The sequence below is a fragment of the Corvus brachyrhynchos genome, unplaced genomic scaffold, assembly GCF_000691975.1.
Source record: "Corvus brachyrhynchos isolate BGI_N302 unplaced genomic scaffold, ASM69197v1 scaffold99, whole genome shotgun sequence".
In the NCBI taxonomy this organism is placed as follows: domain Eukaryota; kingdom Metazoa; phylum Chordata; class Aves; order Passeriformes; family Corvidae; genus Corvus; species Corvus brachyrhynchos.
This window is the reverse complement of record NW_008239778.1, coordinates 915277-929442: the sequence shown is the minus strand read 5'-3', so window position 1 is coordinate 929442 and position 14166 is coordinate 915277. Positions and strand designations below refer to the sequence as shown.

The following is a 14166-nucleotide window of genomic DNA, read 5'->3' as shown; positions in this document are numbered from 1 at the left end:
AAAACCCCTGCTTATGTGTCCAGCTGTTACTTCATGGTTTTCCTAGCAACTCTCAAACATCCATTCCTGAGGATAAATTTGCCTCTGCACAGATGTTTGAAGGGTTTTTTTAGCTCTCAGTGCTGGATCTTGGCACTGTTCTCTCCTTACCCAGACCTCTTGCTGGAAAAACACTCTGGGAGTTCAGTAGATTAAAAAATGGGCAATACCAACACACCTATGAGATTTTGGTTAAAATATAAACTGCCAAAATTTGCTCAGTGATAATAGAGAATAGTGCATTTTGTCTGAATTTCCACAAGAGCATGGAACTATTTGTGTTATTTTTAAGAATGGATGTATCAATGTAGGAATGTGCTGTCTGTTCTGTCTGCTCTGGTGTGATCTTGAACACAATCCACTAGTGGTTTTTGTCTTGCAGATCTGTTTTTTAGGATTTTTAGGATGTAACTCAACATCTTCACTTCCTCCAACACTCTCCCCTCATACAGACCTCAGACTCATTTTCCTCCCCTGTAACAGCACACATTTTTGTCCCCAGGAGCCTGAGCCTTGTGTGTGTCCCCAAACGTATCCAGAGTGTTTTTCCCTCCGCTGGAAAAGCTGCTCTTGGCTCCAGCTGAGTCTCAGAGCTGCAGGATGTGGGCTGCAGGCTCAGCCCCACAGCATTAATTACCATTTTGGGATTTCTCACCAGGCAGGTCCTGTACAAGTCTGCAGCACGGACCATTAACTCTGATTAGTGGAATCTTGCTTTTATGTGAGAAAATTGCTTTCAACTGTCACTCATCTTTTGGATGGATTCTTCTCTTGAATGAGCAGCTTTCGTGTTCCAAACTGTTACCAAAATTCAGGCAGAGCAGGGAAAATTCAGATGCTGAAGTTTGGGGGCAATGAAGCTGAAAATGTTCTTCACCTTCAGTTTGGATGAATGGGACAGTTCCCCTTTTTATTTAACAAGCATCAGTGTGCCATGCATGCTGTAGAAAGTGTCAAGATGAATTCATGGGAGCTGGAAAAAGTTAATTTTACTTTTTAGATTTAATGGAGCATGAACTAAATTCAGGCTTATGTGTGTGCCCATGCCAAACACTGCAGTCAGGGCTGATCCTAATGCATGGTTGCCTTGCTTAAAGCTAATCTCTGATGAAATTGTGGTTATTCAGGTTTTAATTTGTGTATGTGCTGTCAGGAAATTCCAGGTACACAGAGAGCTTGGTCCTAGCAGTCCATTTTTGGGATCAGACACAGAGAGCCTGGTCCTAGCTGTTAATTTTTGGGATCAGTATTAAAAAGGTGCAGTGGGTACAGAGCTCCAACTCAAACCACTGCCTTCTGCTGAGGGCTGAGCAATGCAGTTTGCTATTAAATGAAATTTAGAGACATTTTGTGAGTGTTTGTTTCAAGGGGATGCATTGCTTACCTCATAATTCCATATTAACATCTCTAAAGATCATTATGTTGGAGTGTTAATTAGTGCTCGCACTGCACAAGCAGCTCTAGATGAAATATGGCATTTATGCAGCTTCTGGGGATTTTCTTTTTGCACCCTGCTGCTTGTTCTTTTGTGATGTTCTGCATCATTTTCCAGTAGGGAGCTTTGCTGATCAAAACCAGGCATGAAATCCTTCAGCTGACAGTTTGAACGTGTTAATCACTTGTAAGTTGTCTCTCATTCTTCTGTACACATTTTTAAAAACTTCAAATACCCTGAAATGATGTTTTTAGGATCTGTTTGGCCTGATGTAAAATTTCTATCTATTCCCTAATGAGTTAGAGTGATGTTAATGGCTTATAAGCAAAAAGTCTTGGAGAGGTGACCTTTTTTTTTACTGTGCCCTCTATTTCTTCAGGAAACAGGAGCAGTTTCACTAATTGATTGTTTTAGTCACAGTGTGTAATTGTTGATAATTTACTTCTGCTTGCTGCTGGGCCAGTAATCTTCCTGTGATAAACACAGCTCTACCTGCTTTAAAATAGCTCTGGATAAATCAGGTTTGCATTCTTTAGCTCAGCAACGAAATGGCTTTGCTGTTTGATCCTCTTTATTTGGCTCTGGAGTTTTGCTGGCAGGGAATTTCAAGGATATTACTTTGAAAAGAAGAAGATGAGGAAATTTATTTAGTAAAAGTCAAATTTGCTTTATCTGGAGGAGCAGTGGAGCTGTAGGATTGGGATGTGTCTTTGCTACAAAAGAGAAGAAGGAGTTGTTTGAGAAGGCTCTGATCTCAGAAGTGGCAGTGCAAGAGAAATTTGGGTAAAATATGAATTCATCACACAGTCTGGCTTTGTAAGAAGGGCTGGGGGAAGAGGAGGAGGGAGGTTTTTACAAGGAGGATCCTCAGAGAAGCTGTTTGAGAGCTCTGGAAAATGAGGCACCAATACTTGCTTGGCCAGGGAGCAAAGCAAAGAACACTGAAAGTAGCATTGCTGTGCCTCCAGCAGGCACCAAAGCAGGGAATTTCCCAGCTCTGGAGGAGAAACCATTAAATCTGTCACACATCCAGCTGAATTGGCCAGATTTTTGTACAGTAAAGAGGTAATTTAATATTCTTTACTCAGCTTGCATGGCAGTGCTGCCTTTAGCTTCACTTTGACACGAGTGAGTTTTCTGTCTTATCGATTCCTTAAATCACCTGCTTTCCACGTAAAGGATTTGAATGCTCATCTCCTGTCATTGTTGAGGTTATTTTCCTGTTTTTTATGACAATGGGAGATGGCAGCAGTTAGAAACACCTCATCTTTCTGCCAGTAAAGCAGCCAGCAGTGCTCTGAGTTCAGAGCTCAATCCAGCCGTGCTCTCCAGAGCCTCATGTTGTAAACAGCAAATAGATCCGAGTGATTAACTTGGGAAAACAGAGGAGGTGTGTTCCCTGCTTCCCTTCACCAGTGGAAACATATTTTGGCTCTCCAAAAGCAGAGAAATCGAATAATAAATAAACAAATAGGAGCATTTCTTGGAGCTTTCTGTTAGGAATTGTTAATATCTCACAAATGCTGTGTTGAAAATTGACAAGCTTTTCTTCTGAAGCTGAAAGTCACGATTAAAATGGACATTTTAGCTGGACCATCCAGCAGGCAGCGGCAGTGGCCATTTGAAATGAAATTATATCTCTGAGGTATCTCCAGACGCACAGAAATCGTTGGTTGTAAACATGGAGTGATCTGTGTTCTCTTAAAAGCTGTGAGGTTGCCTTTTTAAACAACCCCCAGGGGAAAACCCATCAGAATCAGCTTAAATACACTTTAAAGATGCCCTATAAACAGTAATAAATTCCAAGCTTTGATTTTGCACGTTGCAGTTCCCTGCTGTAGCTTTGTATTTGCAGTGGGCTAAAAGGATGAACAAGTGGCTGCCATTGGATGGGGTTGTAACTCCTTAGGTATGAAAATTGTTCTTGTGGCTGTGTGTTCATAGCAGAAGTTTTTGATCTCTCCTAAGTTGTTCAACATTTCTGCACAGCATTAACAAAGCAGCAGTTAATTAATGCTTGCACAGTAACGATCTAAGTGTCTCTGCTTGCCACCTTGGGCTGGAGGTGGCAACAGCAGCGTGGCTAAACACAGGAAAGTACCCAGAATATTAAAATATGCAAATCATGGCCATTGAGCTACACTGCAAACCCAGTCAGGGTTATTCCTGGCAGTGACATTTCATCCCTAAGTTATCAGGAATGTGTTTGCATCACTCCAGGCATTTGAGGGGATCCTCAAACCACTCACTAATGTGGATTGTCTTACCCTGTGCTTTTACCCAGGGCAGAAAAGCTGCAGCTTCTGAACCACAGGCCTGTGACTGCAGTGGAAATCCAGCTGGTGAGTAACAATGCCTGGGGCTTTTCAAAGCTTAACTGGAAGCAGCTTTAACCTTGGAGATCAATTGAATAATTGCTTTCTCATGGCCAGTGATTGAATGTATCCCTTTATGCACATTTTACATCCACGGTTTCAAATCCATTCAGTTTCCTGTCAGAGCCCTCCTCAGAGTCCTCTCAGACAGATTCTCCCCCTCTGATTGCTTCAGTGTCACACATTTAAACTGCCCAAAGCAGTCATTAAAGGTGATTTATTAAAGTATTGCAAATAAGAATGTATTTAATCTTTTTGCTGCTGCAGCTCTGTGATGGAATACTTCATTTTTTGACATTTTCCCTGATTGTTGTGATGGCAGGGTTACACGAAAGTCAAAAATTCTAAAAAGAAGTGAGCAGTGATGCAGAATGAAAAATGGCTATAAAGAGACTTTTTGATGGAAAGTAGCCATTGTCAATCTAAGAATAATTCAGATATAAAGAGGGATTGTCACTACATAGAAATAGGTGCTTACATTCTCTCAAATATCTCCTCAGGAATACAAACCCCTGTGGTAATAAAGAGATTGTTATAATCAGGATATTATTTCAAGAAAGATCTCTTGCATTAAGAACATCTGGTTGCAATCTTCCCCTGAAGTCAAGCTGAGGAGGAACAGGATCATATTTGGCTGCAAAAAAAGGGAAGGATTAAAGAGGGACCAGTAGGACAATTTTTCTTCTGTCACCAAGGAGCAGAGATTAAAATGCTGAAGGCATCTCAGAAGAATGATTCCAGCTGAGGAATTAATGCTGTGTTTTGTGGCTGAGGAGATCAATGTCCATCAGCAGCCCAAGCAGGAGCTTTAAGGCTTTAAGTTAGAAGCCATGATTTGGAGCCTGTCTCACACCTTTGTTAGCTTCATGTGCTCAGACAGATTTATTTTATTGCCATCTGCAGGGTTTTCTTCCCTTCTTTAAATGCAATCATCTCTTGGGCTCTCAGGTGACTGCATGGCTTTGCTTGTCTCTTCCCTCCTGTCCTACCTGGTTCATTGTTACCCTACCTACCCATGAAATATTGAAAATAGTTTGCTCCCATGTCATGTTTGAAGAAAACTGAGAATTTGGGGCCTTTCTATCAGGTGTCTGTAGAGTGTCATACTTTAGATATTCCAAGTTCTATAGCATCAAAGTTAAATAAAACTAATTGCTGAATCTTAGAGAACACAGACACAAGATTTGAGTTCAGTGTCAATTCATTATTGATCCAAACCCTTCTCTGATGATCTAAAACAACTTGTGAAAAATGTAATATTTGTACCTTGGGGGCTTAGCCTGAATTTGTATCTTCATGGAAATACTGGGGATGCAGCTGCTCCTGTTCCACTGTGATTCCCCTGTAATTCCCAGGGCAAGTTTCCCCCAGATCAGTATCCAGTGGTGTGAGTTGCCTGGATTGTTAACACTGGGTCAGATGAACCCTCCCCAAAATCGCAGCACATCTGAAAGTGCTTCCATCAAAGCCTTTGGAGCTCAGGGGCTGCTGGGGAACGGCAGGTTGGTGTTGTTACTGAAATCCAGAGCCTGGGAGAAGCAAGGTGATAATTCTGCTGTTCAATTGCTGGCTTGGATCCTTCTTTTGATGAGGACAGAGGTTGTAGCAATCACTGAACACACAAAATCTGCCTTCTCTGGGTATAAAATAACACAGAGGTCACCCACACACAGATTTGCTGCAGGAGAGTCCATTCCCTGCAGCTGATGGATGAGACACGACCTGCTGAGAAGTGAATTTTGGCTCTAAAATGGCCTTGATTCTCTTCTCACTGAACTTGCCCCTGCCTCTCCAAAGCTTTGAGTGGCTGCTGGACCTGAATCAGAAATAAATGATGGGGGAAACTTCTGAGCAGTTTCTGGAATGGGGCACATCAATCTTCTTTTTCAGAAAGCTTTAAACAAAATGCCAGACGAGTCAAAGCTGTCTCTCACTTGCTCAGTTTTGATGTCTCAAACTTTAACTCAGTGCAGCCTGACCACAGAATGGAGTCTGATTTACCTGACAGGCTCATGGGAGAGGATAATTATAGTTATTGCTGCTTTTTGCCTTTCCAACTTTTTAGTTTTTTTACTCTGCCTCTACTAAAATTCTGTATTTTTTTTTATTCCCTATTTTTAGCTGTATGCAAACAATAAATCCATTTTGATAACGTTATTTTGCAGCTAAAAAAGCAAATTTCTGTTGTGATCTTTTGATATCAAGGTCTTTTGTAAGCCTTAATGCATAAATTGCTGCCATTGTCCATCTTTGTCTTTTCCAGCCTCTGTGCCAGGATTTATTTTCCAACAACAATAGCAACAAAAGGAGCATGAAATTCAAATTCCTACCCCACAGGGTAAATCACTGTACACATTGCAGCTATCTTGACCTCCTGTTTTAATCTTTAACATATGTTGGGCCTGGCTCAGTGATTCCCAAAAGGAGGAAATAAAAAGTGAGGGATTTTCATGTCTCCATGAGAGTGGTTCAGCTTTACTTGATGCTGGTGGGCTTGAAGATGAAGCATCATCTTTTTTAAGAAACAAATTACTCCACATTTTTCTCTCTGAGTGGAAAAGCAGATCTGAATTTTGTGCTTTTTAAAGCTGTATTTCCACCTTGGAGAGTTTCATTCCTGTGTGCATAACCAGGCTGGCACGTTGGCTTTTATTGGAAAATAATAACGGGAAGTATTTTGGAAAACAGAAGATCTTAAGAGGCTTTAAACATTTTATTTTCTCAACAATGTATTTTGCCTTCCCCTTGTTAATTATCTCTGAGGGACATGAATCCAATCATTCAGTCTTTTATTTCTTTTCTTTTTAATGTGCTTTTTTCCTATTAGTGTGGTGGGGCTGAGCAATTTCAAATCACTGCTTAAAAGAGGAAATAACAGTGATTTTCTTATCAAACATCTCCCTCCCACACTGGAGTTAAATTATGTGCTTGATTGCTTTGGAGATGATCAGAGCCCCCATTTCCTTTATTACTGATTATTTTTAAATGGAATTCTTAGCTTATTATTCAAATAAACAACAGCTTTTAACCCACAGGTTCTTCTGTGATGCTGAGGTTTGTTCCCCACCAAATATTGAGAGAATTTCTCAATTCTTTCAGGACTTTTGGGGGTTCTTCAATGTGGCTTTATTTATTCTTCATTCTTTATTTATTGTTCTGTCTCTGGAGACTAAACCAAATAAACATTAGCATGAAAGCAGCACAGAGAGGAGGATGAGGTCTCTTAAATTCTGCTTTTATTTGGGTAAGCACTAAAGACAAGGTATGGCTTGAATTAAGGATGTTTGTCCTTGTTTCACTGGGTAAAAAAAGGAATTTAGACAATCCTGAGTGTCTGTGGGGACAGATTTGGTGCTCACATTTGTCCATGGCACTACGAACATAGATTTGCACCTTAATTTATGAATAACCACTTTGATCCCCAGGATTATCTTCACAGGCTGGCTGTTAATTTCTGAAAATTAAATTTGAGCTGCGGGGGGAACATGCTGCTTTTAGTTTGAGCTGGGAGAATTTGATGCCAATTAATTGATAAAGTTTTGCTGATTCTTTCTTTGATTAGATATAGAGCATTGTGGCAACGAAATGGGAGCATTTATGAATCTGTTGCAATGGAAATGGAGTAACAAACTGCTCTAATTTGGGTGAAATACAAATGATTAGAGAGGCCTGAGCTGAGGGAATTATCCTGCCCACATTTCACAGATAACACACACTCTCTGTGTTTATGAAGGACATTGATGTGCTGCAGCAATTTTTCCTAAACCCCTGGAGTTATTTTGGGATAGCACAGCCTTGAATGCTGAAAAGCAGCCGTGACTTGGGAATTATTTAGGACATCAGGGGGCTTTTAATGCATAAATGATATTTCTGTCACACTGCCCTCACCCAAATCTCCAGATACTGAGGGCCAGCAGCACTTTGCTCAGAAATACCCCGAACTTTTCACATGGCACCATCTGTGAGGGGAATTTATTCCCATTTGGGCTGTGTGGCACTGCCAGCATCAACATCTGAGCTCATCCACTCCGCTCAAATATTTGCATTTTTGTTTTCTTTACTATAAACTTTGCATTCCTGGCTGCTTATGGGCTGAGTCTGGCTCTTGAGCAGTTTCAGCCGAGTGCAAGGCGTTTTGCTGGAGATTTTCTCCAAGATTGGTGAAATTGCTGCTGGAAAAGGAGGTACTTGGAATACAATTGGGGGGGTTTTGCCTCGTAGGCTTCTTCTTGCACCTCCTTTCTCTTCTCAGCACCATATTTCTTAGTGCTATCAGCATCAGAAGTATTTTGTCTCACAGTTATAAATCAGGAGGCTGTGAGAACAGCTGTTGAATGTAGAATGAGCCTCTGAGTGACCTGCTCTTCCCCCCGAGATCTGTTTTCTTTTAGGACAGTTTCATTTGCCTCTTTATCTGCATGCTGTCTGTGCCTCATTCTTGAATTTTCCCTTTTGGCTCGTTGCTTTGCTGCTTCCTCACTGCTTATGTTTTCATAAATCAGGCTCAGGCTGGTTTTCACTTCCTGGAAGAGTGAAAAAAATTGATTTTCACAGTTTGTGCTTTTGATCCTTTAAAATCTTGAATAACATCACAACAAAATAAGGCTGAAGCATCAACTTGACTAAGAAGCTGTCTGTCCATCCTGCTAAATGTTGATTTGTGTCTGTTAGTGTGTGAGTTCCTGGAGAGGCACCAAGACGTGGATTTGCTGGAGCAGTTGAAGGAATTCCCATGTCCCTCTGGATCTGTCAGCAGAAGGGAATTTGGAGCTCCACCCCCTCCTCAGTGCAGGCATCTCCCTTTAAAGACGCTTTCACGACGTTTTAATGAGACAGCACTTACAGCACCAGAGCATCTGAAACACCAGAGATGATTTCCTTTCATCAGCTTTGTGCTCAAGTGGAATTTCTGGGGCTGCCAGAGCAACCCCCGGAGCTGCAGTGTCTGTCCCTGCAGTTTGTCAGCCTCGTGCTCTGCCAGAAAAATTGACATCAGTGAGGTTGTTCATACTGGGAGTTGGGGCATTACTCATTGGGAGTCACTGGGGAGCAGCGAAGAAAACAGGGATTAGACTTGTTCTGCCTTAAATTCTGAAGTTGCTAAGAGCTGGTGCTGATCTAGAACTCCCTGGTTTTTATTTGCCAGCACCTAAGGGAGAAGGTGGAGGGGAAAAAAGGGAGAGGAGATACAGATATAGATAAAATGGGAAGAGGGTTGGACTTTATGTCATGCCATAAATCAAATCTAAACAAGGCCAAGTGCCATTTTTCTGAGGGATGGTAACAAATGTGGTTCAGTCATCCTACCTGGAGGCATATTCCCTGTCCAAAGCACCTGGGTTGGTTCTTTGTACAGCTGCTGCTCCTACAGCACCCACCCCACCTTTAAAACCCAGTATAACAAGAATGAATAACCCCGTAATCCAGTCTGAAAGCCAGGCTGATAATCCTCTCTGAAATTTAATAGCAAAGGTCATCTGGAGAGGAGTGATTTGTCAGCAGCGATGGCACCAAGGAGTGGGTGGAGCAGATTTTATCATGGAATCACACAATCCCAAAATAGTTTGGGCTGGGAGAGACCTGAAAGAACATTTAGTTCCATCCCCCCTGCCAGGGACAGGGACAACTTCCACACTTTGTGGTGTGATGCTGATGCTCCAAGGTGTGCTGAGATGATTCCCTGTGGGAATTGCCTGGCAGGAGTCAGCTGCCAGCCCTGCAGGGGTTCTTCCACCCAGGGCAGGAGGATTTTGACTGTGTTTGAGCACAGGGTGTGCAGAGGAGCAGCTGCTGGGAACCAGAGCCAGGGCTGCTGTTCAAGCCAGTATCCTACAGTAGTTGTTGAGCTAACAGTGCTTGGAAAGCCACTCCACAGGGAATTTCATCCTTTGATGGGAATAGTCCCCAGAAAGTCGTTTGCAAATGGAAATTCACTGTCTGCCTTTTGCTGAGGAGTGGATTCTCTCTGTGTGTGCTTCCACGCCAGGATCTGTGGATGACTCTGATGAAAGATGATCAGATTGTGCAAAGAGGGCTCAGAGGACTCCAAAGAAAAACAGAAATTAACTGAATGTCCCACTCTGCTTTTCAGAAGGCAAGAGGCATCTGAAGAGCTGGCAATTCACAGCTAGAGCTGATTAAACCTGCACTGACTTGGAACCAGCATTAATATAAATCACTGCTCTTCAAAGGCCATTTTCAAGGACTTGGTATAAAAAAAGAAAACTCAAACCCCACAATCCTAATTGGTTTCATTTCTGTTTGAAGAGTTCTTCTGACTTGCTTTTCCAGTCCTCTGACAAGCTTTTTTTCCTTTTAACAGCTGCCTATAAATTAGGGCAGTTGTTTCACTGGTAGCAGTGATGTAAAAGTTGCCACAGCTCCACAGTGGGAGTACATCCCTAATTAATCTTCTGGAATCATGGAGCTGATTCGTGACAGTGTTTTTTGTTTTGCTCAGAGCTTTTAAATGTCTTTATATCCTGGAATCTCCCAATCCAAGCAGATTCGAGTGGAGTACAGCTGCTGTAGGATGAGGTGGTTTCTTTTATGAGCTGATTATTTCCAGTGTAGGTGCTGGATGAGATGCCAAGGTTCCGGGAACCTCTCTCAGGGTATCCCATGAAAACACAGAAACTTGGGGAAAGAAGGTCTGGAAGGCGGGGCTGCATCTGAGCTGTAGGAAAAGCCAGGCTCAGGACATGGTTGAGAGAGGCTTTAGGATAAGGCAGGCTGTTCCCACTGTGATGTTTTCCTTGCTGTAAAGAAAGCAGGATCTCATTACAGAGTGCCAATTGTCGTGGTTAACAATGGAGTTCTTTCTTTTTTTCAAAATACTGCAAGAGCTCTGCTTTGTAAAATGCTTTTGTGATGAGCTCAGGCTGTGTCTTGACAAAGTCTTCCCCACTGAGTTGAGTCCTTCTCTCTGAGGGAGCAAGTGTGGATTTAATGATGCCAATGGGGGTTGTTTTTGACCTGCAGATGGTGGAAGAAAGCGAGGAGAGGCTGACAGAGGAGCAGATCGAGTCACTCCTCCAGACAGTCACCAGCATTCTGCCAGGGGATCCAGAGGAACAGCAGAGAGACTCAGCAATGGCAACAGAAGACAAAGGTGACCAGGCATAGGAGGCACCTGGCAGCAGTTTCAGAAGAGAACCAACTGATACCAGTCTGGGTTTGATACCAGTTCAATCCTGTGTTGGACATAACTGTAAAATATATTCAAATTTTTATGACTTGGAGGTGATGAGGGAACCAACTGTTCACAAGCAAGCAGGGAAAAGGACATTATTGTTTGGGTGTTTTGTCATAAACAGGGGTGACAGTGCCAGAGTTTGCAGTGGAGCAGCCTGAGGAGTGCTGGGGCTCAGCATCTTTTGGGATTTTTCCATTTCCCGTGGAAGGACAGCTGGACATTTGAATAGGCAGTGTTTGAATCAGCATAGCAGTGCTGCAGTGGGAATTCCTTTCAGAAGCTTTGCAATTGCCCAAGTGCCTTCCAGAGCAGGAGCTGCCATGCAAAGCAAATTTTTGGGGCCCTTTGCAGAGCTGAGCACAGGCAGGGATGTACAGGAGCTGCTTAGGGTCTGGCCAGGCACTCCCAAATCGTGGCATCCTGGAATTGAGAGGATCTGAGGGAGGGCAATTTAAGGATGTCTGACAGTCCCTCCTCAAGAAAAGAAATCCAGATCACCCAGCAAATTGCACTGAATTCAGAGGGGTTGAAGCTGTGAAATCAAAGCTCAGCAGAATATTGAGGTGTCTCTTTTCCCTCTGAACATTTATTCCAATATTTACACACAGACAAGGCACTCCTGTGATGGAGGAATAAATGAGCCAACACTGAGCCCCTAATCTGGTTTGGAAAAACAAGAGTCAGTCCTGGATGAAGCAGAATTTCCTGAGCTTTTTTGTCTGATTAAGGATTTCAGGATCAAGTATTTCATGTTGAAAGCCTTGGTGATTATAATAAATCATTTGTGTGTGAGTATCCACACACAGTCAGCCACTGGTTTCTGTTGTGGCTGCAGACCATTCTTTTATAATTATGATGATGTACTGGAAATAGAAATAAAGTTTTAAGTACATCCTGGGAGTTTCGTGACTTACAGGCAAGATGAAGTCAGAATATCTGACTTTTCCCTCCCTCCTCAGCTCTGTCATGGGTTTATTTTATGTTTTTATGCAAAGAGTTTATGCTTTCTGAGCTTTAGTTGTGTGGTGTATGAAAGGGACTGATAAATTCCAGTGTCTGGGGGATTTGTCACACTCATTTTCATGGTGTTTAAGCTTCTTTGATGCGTGGAGAGGAAAGAAAACTATTGGAAAAATATATTTAAAGATCATTTATCTTACATTAAATGCCTTCCAAGGCTGGAGACTAAAAGTACATTTAGACTGGGTTTGTTTAGTGTTGGAGGGGGAAGTCCTTGATGGTTTTGTGATACATCAATATATATATTTTTCTCTGTGAATGGGAAAGGAAACAAGAGAGATCAGTGGATCATAGCATGGAAAGACATGCAATTAATTTGAAAATTAGCATTTTTATTCACAGCAGCCACTGATGTTGTTTGCCAGGCTGCAGCCTTGGGCTGCAAGTGTTTCCATTTTGATCTGCCCTTTCCTGAAATGAAGTTATTGAAATTTGTTCTGAGCATATAAAAAGCAGATGGAACCAGACTGTAAATATCTGTAGCCAACAAGAACAACTCAACAGAGCCCTGAAGTTGGATGTTCCATCTTGGGAATTGGTTTGTTGCTGGGATGAATTTTTGCCAGCATCTCTGTTGTTGTGGGGGTATTGTGGATGCAAGAACTCCCTCACTTGCTGGATTGAACCTTTTTATCAGTATCAGTTCCAGATGTTAACAGCTGTTAGCCCTGTGCAACGGCATGGATGGCTTGTAAACAATAATTCCCCTAAAAATCCAATGCTGAACAACATTTTGACAACAATTTGAAAGGCTCTGGGCTTGTGGCATGTGCACCACATCAAGAAATGAATTGTAAACCTGCTGCCTGTAAATTCAGGTGAGGATTTGCTCTGAGGACAGGTTTGAGTTGTGTTGTTTGATCTTTTCTATGTCAGAACCCCCAGATCAGAAATGATTTATGGAGTGCAAATATTGCCTTGCTGATGTGGCACCATTTCCCAGGGTCCTGAGTATCACACCGACGATCTGCCAGTCTCCCAGGGCTGCTTTTTGTATCCTTAATTAACAATTAACAGGAGATTAACAGAAGATGGACCCTCCTAATTATTCTTGTGGAACAGAGAAGATGGCACCGAGTGGCTCTTTGGGTGCAAGAAAGGTAAATGTGTGCTCTGAGAAGAAACTGAATATTTAAGAAGTGGATATTACTTTTAATTTTCTCATTCCTTATCTCTCCCTCATTTTTTTTCTCTGTTGTCTGTGTTTGGCTCTGCTTTTGTGCTGAGAAAGGGGAAGGAGCTGCCAGAATTCCTGATCTGATGCTTCAAAACACCTGGACTTTCTCTTCCCATAAATCCAAATTTCTTGAGTTTAGCAGACCCTGCTGGGGAAGTTTTATTAGAAGAAGCTTTGTTTTATGGGAGGAGAAGGAGCTGCTGCTCCTACCTGGCTGTGCTCTGGTGCTGGGCAAGGGGCATGGAACCAGATAACACAGGGAATTTTGGGGAAGATCCAGGAGCAGCTTTGGTGGAGCTCAGGGCTGTGTGTGAGCCTGTGCCCACCACTGAGTGCAGAATGGGATGAGCAGGGAGCAAAATTAATGAGGTTTGTGTTTGTGTGGGTGTTCCTTAGCTAAAGGTGAGCAGGCTGAGGGAGGAAAAGCAAACCCACAGAATTTAGAGCTTTGGGGTCTTTTTAGAAGCAGATTGTCTTCAAACAGCACCGAAGTTAGACGTGGAAATCGCTCATACCATTCACTGGGCACCTGGTATCCCTTATCCCATGGGAAAAGTGGGATAGCACTCACCTTCCTGGGGTTTATTCCCCATCCCAGGCAGCTCCACACCAGCCTCACCAGCTGCAGTGTTAAATTTCCATCCCCTCTATGATTTGCTGGTTTTTTAATACTCTTCAAACCCATCTGCATTTTCCCTTTTGTGCTGTTCTGGATTTCCTTACACAAAGCCCTGGCTCGGGGGTGCAGCAGCCGGGAGGGAGGGAAAAGGAAGGACTGGAAACACCCACACAAAACCTGATGGGATCCAGCTCTTCCTCCCAGCAGGTTTGCTCCTTCATCACCCAGAAACCTCCCCAAAAGCTGCTGCTTCCCACTGCCCACGCTGGGGATGGAAATGGGCTAATCCAGGCCAATTTAAACATT

General features: G+C 42.7%; 1 protein-coding gene across 2 annotated transcripts in view; it reads left to right on the top strand.

The window, feature by feature from the left end:
• CRCP (CGRP receptor component) overlaps nt 1–12121 on the top strand; it is a 22826-nt gene extending 10705 nt beyond the window's left edge. For both annotated transcript variants that reach the window (XM_008640346.2, XM_017743025.1), the window contains 2 exons: nt 3759–3816; nt 10831–12121. In XM_008640346.2, the coding sequence (XP_008638568.1) occupies nt 3759–3816; nt 10831–10974 (202 nt within the window). In that variant the 3' untranslated portion in view covers nt 10975–12121. The remainder of the gene's footprint in view (nt 1–3758; nt 3817–10830) is intronic.
• Nucleotides 12122–14166: the final 2045 nt, after the last annotated feature.